Source organism: Cupressus sempervirens, chromosome 6 (genome assembly GCF_028749045.1).
Source record: "Cupressus sempervirens isolate cs-2001-9-10 chromosome 6, ASM2874904v1, whole genome shotgun sequence".
Lineage (NCBI taxonomy): Eukaryota > Viridiplantae > Streptophyta > Pinopsida > Cupressales > Cupressaceae > Cupressus > Cupressus sempervirens.
The window spans coordinates 435,930,733-435,952,858 of record NC_143123.1 but is presented as its reverse complement, the minus strand read 5'-3'; the positions used below and the strand labels follow the sequence as shown (position 1 = coordinate 435,952,858).

Genomic DNA, 22,126 nt, shown 5'->3' with positions numbered 1-22,126 from the left:
GAGGACTCACAATCTGATCTCTGAGTATCAAAAACTGATCTTTTCTAATTGCCTTTGTGAAGATGTCTACAATTTGCTCCTTTGTGCTAATGTACTTCAACTCAACCACTTTATTTTGTACCAAATCTCTGATAAAATGTTGTTTAAGATCAAAGTGTTTGGTCCTGTTGTGATGAACCGGATTCTTGGCCAATTTAATGGCACTTATGTTGTCACAAAAAATCACAGTAGGCTAAACCTATATCTCTCCAATTTCTTCAAGAAGCTTTCTAAGGCATAAAGCTTGTGTGCCAGCTGAAGTGACCGCAACATATTCCACTTCTGTAGAAGAGAGAGCAACCATACTTTGCTTCTTTGAACTCCATGTAATTAAACTGGAACCTAAAGAAAAACAATTACCAGATGTAGATTTTCGGTCATCCAAACAACCTCCCCAATTTGAATCACTAAAGCCAACAAGCTCAAACTTATTAGAAGAATAGTGAATGCCAAAATCTACCGTGCTTTTCACATACCTCAAAATTCTCTTGGCTGCCTTCATATGTTCCTCTGATGGATTTTCCATATACCTTGAAACCAATGAAACTAAATAAGCAATATCAGGCCTTGTGTGAGTTAAAAACATCAAACTCCCCACAATGCTCCTGTATAATGTCTCATCAACAATTTTCGCACCATCATCTCTACATAATGTAACTCCATGAGCAATTGGAGTGGAAAGAGGTTTACAATCAGCCATATCAAATTTTTTCAACATATCTTTTGCATATTTTTCTTGACACATAAAAAATTCATCTTTACCTTGATAAACCTCCATGCCAAGAAAGTACTTCATGAGACTTAAATCTTTCATCTCAAACTCATTCATCATAGCAACTTTAAATTCATCTTTCATCTTTGAACTACTACCCATATATAACAAATCATCAACATACAAACTCACAATGAGAATATCATTACCTTCTTGTTTGTAGTAAAGGGTAGGTTCACTCTTACTTCTTTGAAAGCCATTCTGCTAAAAATATCCATCAATTCTTGCATACCATGCATGTGGTGCTTGCTTGAGGCCATACAAAGCCTTCTTCAACTTGTAGACATAATCTTCTTTGCCTTGAATCTCAAAACCTTGTGGTTGTCCCACATATACCTCTTCTTCTAAGTACCCATTCAAGAAAGCACTTTTCACATCCATGTGATGAATACTCCATTCCTTTTGAGCTACAAGAGAGATTAGCATCCTAATAGTTTCTTGTCTTGCTACTAGTGCAAAAGTTTCTTCATAATGAATGCCATACCTTTGAGTGAAACCTTTAGCAACCAATCTTGCCTTGTGTCTTTCAACACTCCCATCACTATTATACTTGGTCTTATAGACCCATTTTGTGCCAATCTTCTTCTTCTTATGTGGAAGATCTACAAGCTCCCATGTTTCATTCTTATCAATGGAATCCATCTCTTCATTCATTGCTTGCATCCAAACCTCATTAGCACATGCATCTTCAAAACATGATGGCTCAAAATCAGCTTTAGCAAGTAATGCAAAATTTACTGTCTCATCTATTGGATCTTCTTCAGGTGCTTGATTTTGACACCTCTCATAAATATCACTCAATATTCTTACCTTCCTTGGAGGACTAGAGGATGGACTTGCTCTTGGTATTGGTGAGGGGTTTTTTGGTGGGCTTGGTGATCTTGAAATAGAACCATTAGCTGGCTGCTCATTATCATTATCAGCAATATCATCATCATCCAAAACTGATTTTGGCTTTCCAACATGTTGTTTTTGATGACCATAAACTCCCCCTTCATCAAAAAACACATCTCTTGAACCAACAATCTTATTAGTAATAGGATTGAATAATCTATAAGCTTTTCTTTCCTCACTATAGCCCACAAAAATACATGATTCACTTTTAGCATCTAGCTTTTGCCTATTCTGATTAGGGATGTGAACATAAGCCAAACAACCAAAAACTTTAAAATGATTTACATTGAGCTTTTTCTCATACCATGCTTCATATGGAGTCATCTTGTGGAGGGCACTTGTAGGACTCCTGTTGAGAATATATACGGCTGTAGCAACTGAATCAGCCCAATAAGAATTGTTCAAACCCTTGGTTTGTAACATGCTCCTTGCCATTTCTACCACTGTAGGATTCTTCCTTTCAGCCACTCCATTCTGTTGGGGTGTGTATGCAGTTGTGAGTTGTCTTTTGATGCCATTCATCTCACAAAAATTCTGAAAATTGTTTGAGAAAAATTCTCCTCCTCGATCTATTCTCAAACATCTTATTGTGCTCCCTTTCTCATTCTCTACACGAGCTTTAAACTTATTGAATGTATCAAAGGCTTCATCTTTAGTCTTCAAAAAATATACCCAACACATGCGTGAGTAATCATCAATAAAAATAATGGAATATGACGACTTACCCAAACTTTGTGTTTGCATTGGACCAAAAATATCTGAATGAATAAGTTGAAGTGGGTATTGGGCCCACCATGCATTGCCTTTTGGAAATGATTCCCTTGAATGTTTCTCTTTTGCACACCCTTCACAAATCTGTTTAGGCTCTTCAACCTTAGGCAATCCAAGAACTAATGCATTTGATGTTAGATTCTTCAAACTATTGAAATTTAAATGGCCATACCTGAGATGCCACAACCAACTTTTATCCTCATAAGCCATATTGACAAGCTGATTATCATTTTGACCAAACTTCAAAGGAAACATCCTATTCTTTGTCATAGGAACAACTGTAATCACTTCTTTTTTTTATTCTTATCATAGATAGTACAGTGCATGTTCTCAAATACCACTCTATAATTCTTCTCACATAGCTGCCCAACACTCAATAAATTATGCTTTAACTTGGGAGTATAATAAATATCTTGAACACTTTTCATACCTTCCTTTGTCTGAACATCCATGGCTCCTTTGGCCGCAACATCCACAGTATTGTTATTACCAAGGGTAATATTGGATCTGTAGCTATCATCAAGCTTTGAAAATATTTCTCTGTTGCCAGACATATGGTTAGAGCATCCAGAATCCAAATACCAAACATCATTCATAGTACTTTCACCTTTCCCATAACACAAAAATAAATTACCCGAGGAAGGATCCTTATCTTGTTGGGCATAATTTGCACTATTGTTACCTAATTTCAGTCTACACTCTCTCTCAAAATGTCCATACTTATTGCAATGATAGCATTGGATGTTCCTTTTATCAAATCTGCCTCTACCTCTGCCTCCTTGAGCACCTCCTCTTCCTCTAGATCCTCTTGAAAAATTCTGATTTTGGCCCCTTCCCGAGACTTTGTTGTCGTTACTACTGCTGCTAGCACCATCGTTCTTTGAAATTTGCAATTGGGAAGCAAAAGCCTTCTCATTAACACTGATAGACGTGTCCCTTATTCTATCCTCATGTGATATAAGAGATCCAACCAATTCATCATACTCCATGGTAGCTGAATTTTTGCTTTCTTCTATGGCAATTACTACAATATTCCATCTTGGGGTTAGAGATATCAATACCTTTTGTATTATTTTCTCTTGATCAATAGATTCACCCAAAGTGGCCATTTTATGAGTCACATCTTTCACTCTCACAAAGAAATCTCCCACACTCTCTGTCTCCTTCATCTTCAAGTTCTCATATTCTCTTTTCAAGGTTTGTAGCTTCACAACCTTGATCTGATCATTGCCATGGTAAGCATCTTTTAGAGTCTTCCAGGCCTCTTTTGTTGTCTGTGCATCAGCAATTCGAGGAAACAAGCTCTTATCAAGAGCCATCTGAATGTGAAACAATGCCATTGTATTCTTCTTCTCAATTTCTTTCTTCAATCTCCTATCATTAAGTTGGAGAGTATTCCAATCTGCAGGATATTCATATCCAGATTCAACGTTCTCCCAAAAATATTTTCCAATAAAAAAAGTTTTCATCTTGATTGACCAATATTGGTAATCAACTCCATCAAACTCTAGGATTTGCAAATTGTTTGCCATGCTGCTGTCTTCCAAACACCTTCCGCTCTGATACCAAATGTAGGATTAAAACAACAGTAGCAACACAATAAAAAAAAATGATAATATTCAAAACAAGGAAGGCTCTATTTTACTGCAGAGAAAAAAACTGAGATATTATTCCACCAACAAATTGTTGTTCAGACAATACATTTATTCAAATAAAAATTGTTAAAACTAATCCCTAACACATAGATCAAAATATAGATCAGGAGTTCTGACAGTAGTTTTAGCATTATTCCATGCCTATGATTAAGGATGGGAGAAGAAGTAACTACGACTAAACTAAAATGCATCCAAAAATATCATCTAATGCATGCCATATGTACAGCATGCTTCTTGTTCAAACTACTCCTAAACTGAAGTATTCTAGAAATTATTTATAGAACAGTGGAAATGGAGCGGTGGAGCTGGAGTTTGAAGTGAAGATCTCAGCATCAATCTTCAAGAACCATGAAAAAACAAAGTGAGGGGAATCTATATGATGACAGAATCTGTAATTAGGTCTGAACAACCTGGTGATTGATCTGTGCATGTTAGCTACATGACTGTGGAAGAGGCACAACCTGCAGGTATAGTACACACACAGGCAGGCATTAAGAAGTGACGAAGTAATCCACGATTCAGCAGACGCGCAAGTATTTGGTTAAGAGTGTGAAAGAATAATAATAATAATTTAGTAGAATTGTGGAAGACACGTGGAGAAAATCTCAGCAGTAAAGTTGCATGCAAGGTCCTCGCTCCTATATATATCCGGGCTCTGAATTCATGTAACATTCAAAGCATTTTCAGTTAGTTTATTAATGAAGCATTTGTTCGGAGACTTCATACAGGACTTAGTATTTTCATTAGACTGTGAATTCATTTATAAAATAAGTGAGGTTGCAGTTTTAAGTGTTGAAATCATTTTTTAATTAGATCATCAGAACTGCATTGAGTTTGTCTGTGAATGAAAAATGCAACTCTAGTGGTCTAATGAAAACATCGTTTCTCCATCTACAGAGAAGGAGGTGAGTTATGTAGAAAACAAAAGATTCAGTAGCAGGTTTATTCTCCTTCATTTTAAAATTTTATCAATAGTTTTCTTTCCTAAATATTTTTAAAAATTTTCTTTTAGAATATTTGATCAGCATCACTATCGGTTAAAGGATTAGAAGTTTTCAGAGATAAACTCATGTGAATGTTGTAGCAGTAAGAGTGCTTAAACCTTCTAAATCTAAAGAAACTGGTTTTATGATTTTTAATGAACACCCGAAAGGATCAACTGATTTTTTTATAAGTCAAAATCAAAAAATATCAAGATGAATAACACAGTCATGTAGCCACTGCACAAAAAGGCACTCGATGCAAGTGACAGCTGGATCAAACAATAGAGTCGTGCATGGAAGATACCATACTGAGACTTGCCAAGGAATGAATGCATAATGAGGTATAATAACAGAAGGGGTTTAATTAGAGCAACAGTAAATCCATCTCCAATTACCCATCTTAAATACCATATTTTCCTTAACATCCTATATATGTTCAGTGTGACAAATGAAAATCTCAACAGAACATTACTGAAATAAAAATTTAATATTAAAAAAGTTAAAAACCATACCTTTAATGCACAGAGCAAAACCAAATTCTGAAGACAATATTCAACATTTGCTCTGATCCTTTTTGCTTTGCTTTCCTCAAAAAGATGATGCACAGAAACCAATTTGTTTTGTAGGGCTTGATGTTCAATTGACAAGGAATAAAATTTAGTTATTTTCTTTGGAGGGTCTGGAGTCGACTCAAGTTCATGCTTATCTTCCACTGTAATGGTCTGTTTGGGCATGTTAATTAATGCGGTTACAATTAACATCTGAGAAATGAAGAAAACACCAAGAAATGATGGAAATGTTACTAGTTTCTCACAATAGGGGTCATCAGATTTACCTGAGCATCCAAGATTTCTTCAATTTGTGTTATTTGTTTCTCACAATCACTGCTAGAAGAAAACCCTGTGGATATCAATGCAAATATAAATAGCTAATAGCATCTTCTCAACATTAAATATATTATTTACGAACTGTTGAGTGTTATTTTCAAGAGATATATACTTCATAATTACAGTATATTATATCATGAATCAGTATTTAAGGTTAGGAAATTTCTATAGACTTAATTTAAAAAAAGGATTAATCACCAGTACCACTTATTCTTGTTCTTGGTATCCGTTCTTCACTACTACTAATTTAATATCTCAGTGCAAAAGCCTCTATTCACCTACATATTAAATTATTTTGCCTATACCAAGGATAAACTTACGATGATTCCTAAATACATGAGATAAGAAAAATCCTGTTATTTTATGGATAAAACAAATTTTATTCAGTTTTTTAACAACCACCCTGAGTTGCTACGATTATTATTTTTACTTAAAAATGTTCACTAACTCAATCAACCAAGTAAATTGCTTTTAATTTATAAGAATTTTCTCTTGCTCATTCAAACATTTAGTTATGTCAAGTATTAAGATAGTTACAAACTAAAGCAATGAGACTCGGACCCGGCTCGGCTCTGACTTGGCAAGGGCGATTGGACTCGCGACCCAGCTTAGACTCAATCGTCACTCTGCAGTGACTCGTAGAGCTAAGTATATTAATAGAAATGCCTTATAGAAATATAAGATATTTGACGACTTGGTGGGTCAAGGTCACAGGTAACCTAACTCAACAACTTGGGTGACTTGCAGCGAGTCTCGTTACTATTTTACAAACTAGCCACGTGGGGTGTTGCCAACTGTAAAATTAGCAATTCATGCTCCTATAAAGTGAAAAATCTTAGTATTTTTAGATATACCATAATAACTACCAGACATGACAAGATCTCAAATTAGAGTAAAACTTAGTCATCAAATTAATAAAATTTAAATAACACAAATTTCACTACACACTCGGATATTCGTTGACAATTCTTATAAGAATATTCCCTTTCACACCCTCCCTAGGATGTCTTAGGGTTAGCCAACCATTCTCATAGGCTTAAAATTTATTGAAGGATTTCAAAGAAAATGTGTACCAAGAGTCTGACTTAATTAGGATCATTCAATGGTACAATATTATATCCTTAATCTAAACTCAAGTGGGATTCATAGGTCTCTAGTGTTTGAACTTGGTTTCCCTGATACCTATGTAGCAACCACCCTAAGTTGCTACTTTTATTTTTACCTTTGATTTTCACTAACTCAAACAACCAAGTAACTTTTTTTAAATTCTGAAGTGGAGATTATAAATACTCCTCCATTCACCATGCTGGCAACAACGATATCGCACTCCATGCTCACTCATGATAGTCTTCAGTCTCCATAACTAGAGTCATCCCTAGACCTAGATCAAAGCCTTGACGGTTCACTCCTAGTGATGTTTCCTACTTATCCTCTTGTAGGAAGTTAGAGGCTTAGTAGTTAGCAATCAAAGGGATTTTATTCTCTCCTCTAGATGATACCTTGATCTCTTTAACCTTAACTATTGATTTAAGCGATACTATGAACTTGGTCTCATTAAATAAAGAATATCAATCAACCAAATCAATTTCGTTTAATTTGTAAGCATTCTCTCTTGCTCATTCAAATATATAGTAATGTCAAGTATTAAGATAGTTACGAACCAAAGTAATGAGACTCGGACCCAGCTCTGACTCAGCAAGGGCAAATAGACTCGTGACCTAGCTCGGACTCGACTCAGCAGTGACTTGCAGAGCCAAGTATATTAATAGAAATGCCTTGGTGAGTCTCGTTACTATTTTACAAACTAGCCATGGAGGATGTTGCCAATTGTATAATTAGCAATTCATGCTCCCATAAAGAGACAAATCTTAGTATTTTTAGATATACCATGATAACTACCAGAGATGACAGGATCTCAAATTAGAGTAAAACTTGGTCATCAAATTAATAAAAATTAAATAACACAAATTTCACTACACACTCTGATATTTGTTGACAATTCTTATAAGAATATTTGCTTTCACACTCTCCCTAGGATGTCTTAGGGTTAGCCAACCATTCTCATAGGCTTAAAATTTATTGAAGGATTTCAAAGAAAATGTGGACCAAGAGTCTGACTTAATTAGGATCATTCAATGGTACAATATCATATCCCTAATCTAAACTCAAGTGGGATTCATAGGTCTCTAGTGTTTGAACTTGGTTTACCTGATGCCTATGTAGCAACCACCCTCAGTTGCAACTTTTATTTTTACTTTTGATTTTCACTAAAACAACCAAGTAACTTTTTTTAAATTCCAAAGTGGAGATTATAAACACTCCTAGTAACCCTCTCTATGTATCCTCCCAAGGTAAGTTAGAGGCTTCATATTTAGCAAGAAAAGGAAGGTTACTCTCTCCTCTTGATGAGATCTTGATAGCTTTAATCATATCTATTAATTATGTGATACTAAGAACTTGGTCCCATCCAATAAAACATATCTACTACCATCCAATGTTGGTTCCATACCCATATTTATCAGTCATTAGTTTTATCACTTAGCCATATGCACATGGGTACAAGGACTAACTCCCTCACATCACAGGTAAACATTAATGTTTGCCTGATATTTTCCATAACATAGTGGTCTAGACCACTATGTTACGCTTGCCCAACATTTCCAATAACATAGAGGTCTGGAGAAGGTGTTCGTTATACAAGGACTAGGTCCTTCACAATGCAGGTACAGTACAAGCTGACTAGCTTGTTGTTCATCGCATACACGGGGAGTAGCTCCATCATATATTACTACGCAATAGTGACTAACTAATAGAGGATACACCAAACAATAATTATTGGCTCTTACAAAATCACTCTAAGAATAATGATCAGCTCATATACAGTGCATAACTATCCACTGTCCCCAGTGCATCCCCAAAAGAGAAAGATGTTAGTGCATTGTGTACTACACCATAGGCCTCATTCCTTTCCTTGTTCTTTTGCTCCGTCATATACTTGGGAAGAGGATTTGGTGCATCCCATACTACACCAAGGGTTCGTCCTCAACCAAACAGGGTGAAGTATAGCATTTCCACATCAATCCATAGAAAAATCATACTAACTGGTTATTTTTTTTTTTTTTTTACTATCTCTTTTTGTAATATATATTTTATCTTCTCCTTCCACATTCAATGTGGAGGCTTCTGATGGGATGTGACAAGTTTGAAATGAGATAATCATTCAAGCATCATCCATAAAAATACGAAACGAGGACATGAAAATCCAGAAACAAGGAGGACATGAAGTGTTGGGCCAAAGACACAACAAGTTCCATATCATCATCAGTCAAGAATATGAATAATGATAAAAAATTGTAGGTTTGTAAGATGAGGCACAGACAGTAACTGTCAGATCACAAAAAATTTAATAGGTCCAGGTACATACAATTTAAAAGAATATATGATGCATATGCATACCAGCTAGCAAGATGAAATCTCAGGAAAAATGTCTCTTAAATTTGATGATAGTCCTTTATTTTTATTTTCCTATATCAGATAGTGTACTCACCCTTTTTTGTGACCAACGTTGCACTCATTTCAAATATTTTGGGTTTTTGTTGAGACGTTTTCTGATAAACCTTCAATACAAACATATGAATTGTTAATTAGCTTCATATTTTAACAAAATTTTAGAAACAAATTCAATCACTTACCCTCATAATTTTAGCATATGGATGATGTTTTGTTGCATGATGGCACTCATCGAAGATCATGAGGTTGACTTTCTCTAGGGTTATTGAATTATTATCCAAGCCATCAAGTAAAATCCGAGGAGTCATCACAAGCACCTGCAATTTGATCCCCACACCATTTAGAACTAAAATAGAAAAGCAATTTGAATCCAATGGTATGTTATATTCAAGTTTCATTTAGTTACCTCATTCAATGTTGCTTCTTTCCAGTCTTTTACTGCTTTCCCTCCAATATAACATGCCACTTGCAAGTTTTTATGTCTTGTTATATATTCAAACTGCTGGAATTTTCAAAGTTGAAGAATAGAGGTTATGATTATGTTCTCAATCAGGCACCTGATCACATCGTATCTCTCATGTTATTTTAGATTGACAGAATAGTGTACTCGACATTACCTGTTTAACTAATGCAACTGCAGGTGCTAAGAATATCATCAGGCATGCCTTGTGCTCCTTTTGCAGGTTTTGGCAATTTGAAAAGCATACTGAGGGTGTAGGCTCCAAGCTACTAATACGGATGGGCTATGATAGAGTATAAGGGTAGGAGAGTCAATGGCCAATCAAAGCATCACAGTTTGAGTTGAGAAAATTTCTCAATAAGAGTGCCCTGGAATCAAGAACATGGAGATTGGTGAATGTTTGAAGGAGTCTACACCATGCACAGACCAAGAATGGTTTAAGAAAGGTAAAATATACTCTATTCCTATTTTTATGAATCATCATTTTGCAGGTTGTCTCTGCTAGATTAACACAAGCAAAATGTAGTAGAGGAGAGTGAGATTCTGCCTCAAGATGGCAAAGTAGAGCCTTCGGAGACAGAGCACATTCAAATAAGGCAGAAGAATATGAGACTACTCTTTCTAGTATATGTGAAGTAGAAATGGAGGGATTTAACTCTGCCAACTTAACCACTAGCCAAGCCTAGGAAAGAGGCAAACCAACGTATGGGAAATCAAGAATGGCATAAAAAGCGTAACTAATTCATTAATGTTTCAAATGCAAGAAGGATATTTTACAAAAGAACACAAGTATCTTGTTGCTTGTACTAGTCAGAGGTGAAATAGCTTCTGATATTGTGCAATACAAAACCACTAAGGAATATATGTTCCATAGCAAGGATGACAAAAGAACCATCTACTCTCCAAGACAATAGGAAGGGGATGGTCAGAACACACTCATAGGAGATATGAATCCGAAATATATGCAAAGTTCACAATTATTGCTATCGTTACAAGATATTCTTGTGTTGCAAACATGTATATATTTCCATGACAATGGTGTTTCTGTAGCATGTATTTTTTCCACATGTTGTACAGTAATGGGCAACCGAGGGAGATACCGTGCTTATCATGGATGGCCATTGGAAAAAAATCCAACTTCAATTGGTTATGCAAAGTAGGAGAAGAAAAACAATCATTACTTGTGCATAACAAGAAGGGTGGAAGAAGTGGAGCACTCCAAAAGAGGAAGTTTCAGATCGCATCATAACATTGATTACATGGTTACTATAATTGTATTTTGCACAAAATCTCATAAGGTATAGCATGTTCATGGTTGTAGTATGAGAATCCACATAATCTCAGCTGTTGTAGTATTCCTTGTAGCACTTTAAGTTGACAAGAAATATTATAACAATGTACAGCCAAAAGCGTTATGCATCAGAAAGTTATAACATGAACAGAACATTGTAGCGATGCTTGCACTGTAGTTTCTAGCCCATGGCAATAATTTAATATATTTCATGCATCACAAAAACGTACAGAATTTCAGCTAACAAAATAAAGTTGTAGTAGCAATGACCACCATTAAGATGATCATGGAAAGGACACTAAAGAAACATCTATTAATTTCACATTTGCAGGTTTCAAGCATGACAAAGCACCACTACCTTCAATCTCAAAGCATTTTAATGTTGGTCATTGCAGAAGAGGATGAACAAGGAGATATGAGGGAGTCTTGCTACACAAATGTAGGGTATACATAGAAAACATACAAACTTTGCTAAGAAAATTATCATGCCATTTTTATTATCAACTAGCTTGGAAGACCCGATAGCTAGCAAGTAATTGTATTCCCCAAATTTTACAGCCTTCCTTGACTATCTATTTCATGAGAGAGAGTAGGAAGTCAAGATAAATTTGGATTAAGCCTGAAGACATCCAATACAACTTAGCAACTGAATGTCTCCAAAAAAGTAAAGAGAATATTGTTTCCTCTCTCTTTTACCAAAAGCACAAGGAATATGATATACCAGATTAGCACAAATGTGTCAAGTGGCTAGCCTTTGATGAGACCTAACAGCTGACAAGTGGATTGCATTCCCTGAAACATGAAATTCTATAGCGAAACCAGATGCAATTTGTATACCACAAAACTTGAATACCAAAGCAGATCCTTCTGTTCTTCTAATCTGTGTTGCTGTTGGCAGTCGGGAACAATTCAAAATTTCTCTGTAATGACTAGCTGCATGTTGACCCACTGTTTGGGAGACACTGTGAATTGCAAGTTGAATTACCCTTTAGCTTTTTTAAACATTGCCATGTACCAGTATCTTGTAAGATATATGTGACGCGTGAGCCATTTGCATTGAGAGTAATTGATAAATTTCAAGAATGTTTAGGGGCCAATTTTTTTATGACCTCACATATCCCATAAGCGAACCTTGAATTTTTAGGAATGGCGTTCAATATAATTTCAGACACAACTATCACCTCTTTAGTTCTAAATTCTTTGGTTTCTATTTACACAAAACTTAAAGAGAGCCAATATGCCTGCCATGCCACTATCAAATATCCATAAAACTTAAAGGGTGCTAATATGCTTGCCAAGCCACTATCAATTACCCATAAAGGAACAAATCCTTAAGCAAGAATACGAAACAACTTAACGATTATGAATGTACTCAACTAAACAGACCAGAGTAATACCCGCCTGAGTTGCATTGCATATAAGAAACCCAAGGCCTAGCTGAGAAGAACGAGTCTCCAACTAGACTTTCCTGCCAATTTTCTCAAATTTGTTCTCGTTTAAGTCTACTTATTTCTTTGTATTCCTCTGAAATTTTTGAGGGCTACATCCTCCCTCCATTGCAACATAGCATTTTCTTCTTCTGCAATCATGGCGTCCCCCAGGCAAGGGCCTAACAACCCTTGTATTAATTTTTTGGCCGCCATGCAACATTTTAAAAGAATGTCTTCCTGGTTTCTGGATCGTATTGTGTTTTATTTTTCACATCAACTTTTCATATCACTCTTTTACCTATCATTATGTTTTCTCTCTTTCATTCTAATGATGGATCACATTCTGTGATTGGAAAGTTATGTGAAAAATAAAACACAATCCATTCCAGAATCAAATTTGACAACAAAAATATTATTATTTATCATATAAAACTTAGTTTTTAAGTCTAAGATAATATATTTAATATATATATATAAATCAAGATTAGCTGATCAAGATTAATGGACCCTAAGAACTTTTCCATCAGAAGAGAAATGCAAGGGGAAACAATTGCTTAATCTAAATCATTTTTTAAAAGATTGTGTAGAAAACATACTTGGATAATTATTATCTTTTTTCTTACTTATTGTCCTCATTTGTGGATTCAAGAATGTCAATTTTATCTGCATCAATCTTTAGAATCATACCTAAAATATATTTGAAAGTGACATTAATTTAATTATAAATTTTTAGAATTTAATATCATGAGTTCTACATATTATTATGCTTAGAAATGTTGTGATGGGATTAGTGAATGTTTCTTAAATAGATAATATTTAGTTTGGAGCCTTGTCAAAAATATGGATCAACTATTAAGATACAAAGAGATATTAGATTTATATAACTATTTTCAAACATATTTGCTATATTAGGTTTATAATCTATCATAGGTTTTTGTATTCAATTGTGAATGTGTTTTTTAATATCAACCTTTCCAATCACACTTAGGGATCCATCACGGGGATGAAAATGAAAGATAGCAAGATCATAGGTTTATCAATTCGATTGTGAATTTTTTTTTAACATCAACCCTTCCAATCACACGTAGGTATCCATCATCAAGGTGAAAATGAAAGATCCCAAGATAATATGTATCATTGCGTTGAAAATTAAAGATAGCAAGAGAGGTTATACATCTTTTGCTATCTTTCATCCCCAATGTTCATACTTCAAAACACATACGCAATCGAATCCGAAAACCTATAATTTATATAACTATTTTCACACATATTTATTATATTAAAAACAGTAAAAACCAAAACAATGTTATTATTCTAAATTTTAAAAAAAATGATCCTTGTTACTGAGAATGACAGGAAATATTCATACTTAGAAACACATACACAATCGAGAAACCTAAATCAATTTATATAGCTATTTTCACACTTTTTTTTTTTTTTTAAAGTAAAGTCCAAAAGAACATCATTATTCTAGATCACAAAGAGTGCTCCTCATTACTATTGTAAAACAACTTCTTACTGAACTTTCAATGAAAATTTACCTCATCTTCATTGATAGAAAACATATATATCAAAATTCAAATTGTCATTATTGATTGTAGGTAAATCATGTCTATTAAAAAAATAATTGCTTGCCATACCTCCTTGAAACAATTTCGTCCTCCCTCGCAGCTTCCATGTTAGATAATTGATCTTCAGTTACAACAAATCTGAATTTTCCTTCCGATGTGATGTTGTGCGAAAAACTCTATAAGGAGTAGTGACTATTCACTAGTGTTCACAGTATAGTAAGAACTCAAGAACTCTGAAGTGGTAAATAGTAATTGATTTACAATTTATAATATTATTTTATTAGTTGTAATTAAAACTATTTTACATGTTCATATTTATATATATATTATATAAATTATTTATCTTAATTATGATTGGTTGATTTGGTTTGGTGTTATAAGATTTTTTTTGGAGGCTTCCTCATAATGATTTTATCCTTGACAAGATTGTTGAGGAAGTGATGTATTTGAGTTTGTTGAATGTGAATACAAATATATTTAAGTAGATTATTATATTCAAGAATAATTGTTTGTATTTAAAAAATTTATAGAAGACTTTTGTATATCAAAATAATGAAATTATAGATATTTTTAATAAGTTCATTTTTAATAATTTCTTTATATTTTAAAAAAGAGTATTGATCTTATTAACAATAGATAAAATTATGCATTTCGATTTATGGCTCTAAGTGGGAAAGGATGATGTTGATGAGGACAACCATTCTAATGGTATTGGGAAGGTGTTTGTGTAGTTATTCTTTGTTCTACCCCTTCCTTGCCACATTTAATGGATTACATTGGGGTTTGTGGATATGAGGTCCTCTTGGCCTCTATGGACTCTTAAGGTGGTTCATTGATCTTTTGTCTACTTGGAGTTCTTGATTTCTTGCTTAGATGCTCTGTCTTCTATCTTGATGGATTTTTTTCATCTGTATACCCTTCTTAATGGGTGCCCCTTTTCTTTAGTTGTGTGCTCACTTTTGGGAAGGATTGTTTTGGACCCATTTGAAGAAATCTTCCTTAAGCCAAGACTTGTGTTTGGTAAGGTGTGGACCAAGATTTGTGCCTTCTATCAAAGATGTTATCAGCAATGAGGCTTTGTTTAGCATTTTGGAGTACTTTTTGGTTTTAATCACCTTCAAACTTGCCTTGAAAATTGTGCCTTTGGCATGTTTGGTCGTTGAAATTGGACAAGAATTATCTTTCGTAATTCTAGAAAGTTTCAAATCTAGTGTTTTGGTGTACAAAATTGGAATTAGAATTTAGATAAATTAGAATTTGGCATCCCCATTTAACCCCCAAAACCATAATTGCATCTTCTATCTAGATAGGTAGAAATGGTCAAACTCCCATTCTAATCCTAATTTGACAAAAATGAGGATTAGATAATTAATTGAAATATAAAAAAATCATGTCTACATATTTAACATTGACACATTCTTTATACTATTTAATTATCTACTATTTTTTCTCTCGTTTTTCCCTTTAGGCGGTGACATGTTTTGAGTTAAACTCTTGACCATGGATTTGACTTCCCAACTAGACAAATTATTGGAAAGACCTGTTGAATTTGGTTGCACATTAGCAATCATTTGATACTTATTTTTATCGATAAAGGGTTTAGGCCAAACTTTTTATAAATTATCAAAAAAAAATTGCATGGTTCCTCCATTCAAATAGACACTAGTAGGAAAGAAAGGAGTCAAGATAACCTCTAGTCAAGTCCACAAACATTTGTCCACTATAGATACACAAAATTATATAGGGGTACTTCCCTTTTTACATAGCCTTAAGTTTGAGGATTTTCTTCATTTTACATACATGGAGTAAGATTGGGACATTTCAAGAGCTCTTTGACAGTCTACCAGTGAATTGGGGTGACCTTCATATAGGAGGTCTTAAGTTCCACATTCAACTACTAATATATGTGGCCTAGCTCAGTTTTCTTATAATAATAAAAGATTGGATCTTTCTCCTTTTAGCAGAATTTGAAGATAATGAAGGTTTCCCTCATTTTACATCTATGATATTGGTGGGTTGTAAACTGACTTTATTGTCTTTTCACTTTGATAGATGAACTTCTAGCAGTGATAACTTCTTACTTGATGCCCACATAATTCATTTTGCATTCACTATTTCTTGGCCAAGCCCATGTTAGATCTGATATAGTTCAACAATAATAAATATCAATTGTTAGATATTGACAAGGGGAGACAGATGAATTAGTCAATTATCCTATAGGCCTCCAAAATATTTTAGTACCAATAAAAATTTATTAACATCAAAATAAATAACTGGGTGAACTTGTTCAACTTCACAATTTACACTTGTAAATAATTTACTCCAAATTGTTATCTCATTGTTTCTGTTATTATCGAGTATTAAAAAAATATAGCTTATCTTTTACTTTACTATTATCTAGTTGTTACCAATTTGTAATAATAAGTAAATACCATTAAAATCAATTTACAACATAAAAAAATTCACACATTTGACACTATGATTTAATGTAGAAATCCTGTAAAGGAAAAAAACACTTGGGACTAACAAGCCAAATAATTTCTCTATTTTGAAGTGAGCTCTACTAGGAGAGATTCTTGTTAAACGTTACATGCACATTTTTAGTGTGACCTAGTTAATGGGTTTCAATAGAAAGATCATCTAGGCCTTATCACTCTGTGATCTTGTCTAAAGAGTGGCCCACTCTAAAGGACTTACAAGCATCACTAATCGATGTAACCATAGAATTTCACAAACTTTTTAGGTCCACTCATTTAAGATAATTTTCTTCTACAATGGTAAGGAAGTAATAGTCAAACAATCTGTAAGATTTAGCACTACCTTACCTATTTAGATCTCAGTTTTGCTATGTCTTCTCTCTTCTATGATCTTTGCTTGGCTGATTCACTCCTTCGCACTTTCACTTTTCCTTAACTCTACTTGATCTTCCTTCCACACTTCTTGTTTCTCTTTTTTTCTTTCCTTCTCTATCAATAATTCATACCCATTCAACATCCAACCAACAAATTAATTAACAACCAAAAACTTTTTCCATATCTCCTTAAATAGTAAACTTTTTGCTTCCAAATTCTTTCAAAAATTTTCGCTTTGCCACATAAAGAGACATCAATTTCATTATACTTAGTCAGTTAGAAAATGGAACTTTCACTAAATTTAGTTCTCATCCTTATCTCGTTTCAATCTCTATCATCATATTTTCATTATATTTTTTTAGTCACTGATCTTGTAACAAACTTTGAATCACACCTTTGAAATTTTGAAACATTATTTATTTTCACCATAAGTTGGCCTTAGATTCCATTTTTCTTAACTTTTTCTTCCAACTTATACTTGGTGAACATTAAATTTTACTTTGGTGACACCTTACTCAGTTAATATATGAATTTTTTGCTTAACGTTGTAGTAGCTTAGGCAATATTGTGTTCCTTTAACCTTGTCACTTAGTATAACTTGCTTAGCTCAGTGAATTCATAAAGTTCATCATTACTTATAGGATAACATGATTGCAAAATAATCAAACCAATATTACATTATCACTCTCCAACTCATTCAAGTGACCATTGAATACCATACTTATCAACTCTACTAAATCATTATACATTCTTGAAATCCTCTTCATCAATCAAATGATATGACACTCTATTGAATTAGAATAGTGTCTAGCCAACTTAGACTTTGGAATCAATGAAAACATAACAAATGATATGATTGTTTCACATACATTCATAGCATTCTTGTTACATGATCAATTTGGGCTAACAATCTCCCCCTATGGAATTGATGGCAACACATAAACATGTGATTTTATATTACAAATAATACATAAGATAATCATATGCGTGCATTGACAATAATACAAATTTTTAGCTCTTGGTTCTCCTTTAAGTTCTCTACAACAAATTTCATCATCCACTGTACTCGGTCTAATTCTTCAGCAATAACAGTATTCAACATTTCTCGCACCTAGTATACAATTTCTTTCTATTCAGCGGCATCTCTGATCTTTTCTATTAGTTTCCTATTTCTCTCCCCCTTTGGTTACATCTACTACTCATTCTTTTTACAAATTCCCTCCCATAGTATATCGCTCCCCATTTTTTTATTCTTCGTTATTGAATCTCTTCAACTCATTTTGTTTCTCACAGATTGTGTCCCCCTTTGACAACAATGCCAAATGCAACTATAAGTTACAATGTGAAACTTATAAAGCCTTGTAGTTATACGTTGTACCTTGCATATACTATTTCTATTAGTTTTATTCCAATTATTTTTGCAACTTCAGAACTGTTCTTAAAGTGTGAACTCTTGCATCAACTCCAAAAATATAATTTTGTTCATCCATGAATTGATAGAACATGCATCTTCACTTAAGTGAATTTTGGATAGGAGAAAGATCCCAATTTACCTCTTAGATACTCAAAAGTATCTTTAGGCAATGACTTGGTAAATATATCTACAAATTTCTCCTTAGACTTCACATGTTCAAGCCTTACTTGTTTTTCTTGTACTTTCTCCCTCAAATAGTGATACTTCATTGATATATGTTTTGTCTTTGCATGGATCACCAGATTCTTTGATATATTTATTGCACTAGTGTTATCACAATAAATAGTAATAGGCTCACTTATGTCTTCTTGCATTCTCTCCAATAGGTGCTTAGTCAAAATAATATTAGAATAATTGACTGCAGCAACAACATACTCAGCTTCAGCAATAGATTGTGAAATGAAGCTTTGTTTCTTGCTTAGCCATGTTATCAATATTTATCCTAAAAAAGAAAGCTTCACCACTTGTGCTTTTTCTATCATCAACATTAGCATCCAAATAATCATCTATATAGACTTTAAGGGTAAAGTCACCATCTTTTCTATACCATAGTCCAAAATCTTGAGTCCCTTTGATAAATTTGTATATTCTCTTGACATCTATCATGTGTGTTTCCTTTGGATTAGATGAAAATCTTGCAAAAATTCTAACAACACGTGAAATATATTGCCTACTATGCACAACATATTATAAATTACCAATCATTGATATGTATTGAGTTTCATTTATATCAGCAGTATTTTCATCTTTTAACAATTTCACTCCAATCACCATAGGTCTAATGACTAGTCTTGGCTCATTCATTCCAAAAGTTTTCAAGATTTCCCCTACATACTTAGATTAATTCACATATATACCATTATTTTTTTGATGAACTTGTATATCAAACTATTGAATTTGTAAATATTTTTAATAAGTTCATTTTTAATAATTTCTTTATATTTAAAAAAAGAGTATTGATCTTATCAACAATATATAAAATTGTGCATTTCAATTTATGGCTTTGAGTGGGAAGAGGAAGGAGGGTGGGTTTTGAAATTGTGAATTTTCTAGGGAGGATGATGGTGATGAGGAGGACCATTCTAATGGTTTTGGGAAGGTGTTTGTGCAATTGTGCTTTGTTCTAACCCTTCTTTGCCACATTTTATGGTTTACATTGGGGTTTGTGGATATGAGGTCCTCTTAGCCTCTATGGATTTCTAAGCTAGTTCATTGATCTTTTGTCTACTTGGAGTTCTTGATTCCTTACTTAGATGCTGAGTCTTCTATCTTGACGGATTTTTTTCATCTATATACCCTTCGTAAATGGTCTCTTCTCTTTGGTTGTGTGCTCACTTTTGGGAAGGATTATTTTGGACCCATTTGAAGAAATCTTCTATGAGCTGAGACTTGTATTTGGTTAGGTGTATGCTTAGATTTGTGCCTTCTATCAAAGATGTTATCAGCATTGAGGGTTTGTTTGGCCTTTTGGGGTACTTTGTGGTGTGAATTATGTTTTAACTTGCCTTGAACATTGTGCCTTTAGCACATTTGGTTGCTGAAATTGGACAAGAATTAGCTTTTCTAATTCTAGAAAGTTTTAGATCTAGTGTTTGGGTTTACAAAACAAGAATTGGAATTCAGATAAGTTAGAATTTTTTATCCCCATTTAACCCCCAAAACCATAATTCAATCTTCTATCTAAATAGATGGAATTGATGAAATTCCCATTCTAATTCTAATTTGACAAAAATGAGCATTAGACAATTAATTGAAATTTTTTATAAAAAAATTCATGTCTACATCTTTAACATTGACACATTCTTTATATTATTTCATTATCTACTATTTTCTCTCTCTTTTTGCCCTCTAGATGGTGACATGTTTTGAGTTAAAGCCTTGACCATGGATTTCACTTCCCAATGATAGAATCTATGGCAAAGATGTATTGAATTTGGTTGCACATTACCAATCATTTGTCAATAATTTTTATCACTAATAGGTCTAGGCCAAGCTTTTTATTAATTGTCAAAAAAAATTGCACAGTTCCTCCATTCAAATAGGCACTAGTAGGAAAGAAAGGAGTCAAGATAACCTCTTGTCAAGCCCATGGACATTTGTCCACTATAGATACACAAAATTATATAGGGGCATTCCCCTTTTTACATAGGTTTGAGTTTGAGGATTTCCTTCATTTTACATACATGGAGTAAGATTGGGGCTTTTGAGAGCTCTCCCACAGTCTAGCGGTGAATTTGAGTGACCTTCATATAGGAGGTCTTAACTTCCACTCTCAACTACTAATATATGTGGCCTAGCTCACTTTTCCTATAGCAAAAAAATATTGGGGCTTTCCCCTTTTTGCAGAATTTGAAGATAATGAAGCTTTCACTTGTTTTACATCTCTGATATTGGTGTGCTCTAAACTGACTTTATTTTCTTTTCACTTTGATAGATGACCTTCTAGTTGCTATAACTTCTTGATTGATGCCCACTTAATTTAATCCTCATTTGCTATTTATTGGCCAAGCTCATGTTTGATCTGATATAATTCCACAATAATAAATATTGATTGTTAGACAATTGAGAGGGGTGGAGAGGTGAATCAATTATAACCAACTATCCTATAGGCCTTCCAAATAATTTAGTACCAATAAAACTTTATTAAAATCAGAATAAATAAATCGTGATCTCATTCAACTTCACTATTCACACTTGTAAACGATTTACTCCAAATTTTTATCTCATTGTTTCTGTTATTACAGAGTATAAAAAATATAGCTTATCTTTTACTTTACTATTATCTAGTTGTTACAAAGTTGTAGTAATAAGTAAATACCATGAAAATTAATTTACAACATAAAAAAAGTCACAAGTTTGACACCATGATTTAATGAAGAATTCTTGTAAGGGGAAAAATCACTCGGGACTAGTAACCTAAATAATTTCACTCTTTTGAAGTGAGTTGTACTAGGACAAAACCTTGTTAAAGGTTACATGCACATTTTTAGTGTGACCTGGTTATGGGGTTTTAATAGAAAGATCATCTAGGCCTTATCACTCCTTGGTCTTATCTAAAGAGTGGCCCACTCTAGAGGACTTACAAACATCACCAATCAATATTACCATAGGATTTCACAAACTTTTTAGATCCACTCATTTAAGATATTTCTCTTCTATAATGGTAAGAAAGTAATAGTCAAACAATTTGTAAGATTTCTAAGTACTACATCACTTGTTTAGATCTCAGTTCTACTATGTCTTCTCTCTTCTTAGATCTTCACTTCGCTAATTCACTCCTTCACACTTTCACTTTTCTTTAACTCTACTTGATCTTCCTTCTCCACTTCTTGTTTCTCATTGGTTCTTTCCTTCTCTATCAATAATTCACACCCATTTTGCATTCAACCAACAAATTAAATAACAACCAAAAACCTTTTCCAATATCTACTTAAATAGTAAACTTTCTACTTCCAAATTCTTCCATTTTTTGTCGATTAACCACATACATAGATATCAGATTCATCTGTATACCCTTTGTAATGGGTCCCCCTTCTC

General features: G+C 33.6%; 1 protein-coding gene across 1 annotated transcript in view; it reads right to left on the bottom strand.

Moving 5' to 3' along the window:
• Positions 1-14,370, bottom strand: part of LOC149552914 (endoribonuclease Dicer homolog 3a-like) — a 72,069-nt gene extending 57,699 nt beyond the window's left edge. Inside the window, exons 1-7 of the mRNA XM_089790252.1 lie at positions 14,333-14,370; positions 12,032-12,224; positions 9,918-10,013; positions 9,694-9,828; positions 9,549-9,618; positions 5,950-6,014; positions 5,627-5,836 (exon numbers count right to left, since the gene is read on the bottom strand). Of these exons, the coding sequence (XP_089646378.1) occupies positions 5,627-5,836; positions 5,950-6,014; positions 9,549-9,618; positions 9,694-9,828; positions 9,918-10,013; positions 12,032-12,224; positions 14,333-14,370 (807 nt within the window). The remainder of the gene's footprint in view (positions 1-5,626; positions 5,837-5,949; positions 6,015-9,548; positions 9,619-9,693; positions 9,829-9,917; positions 10,014-12,031; positions 12,225-14,332) is intronic.
• Between the last annotated feature and the right edge of the window lie 7,756 nt (positions 14,371-22,126).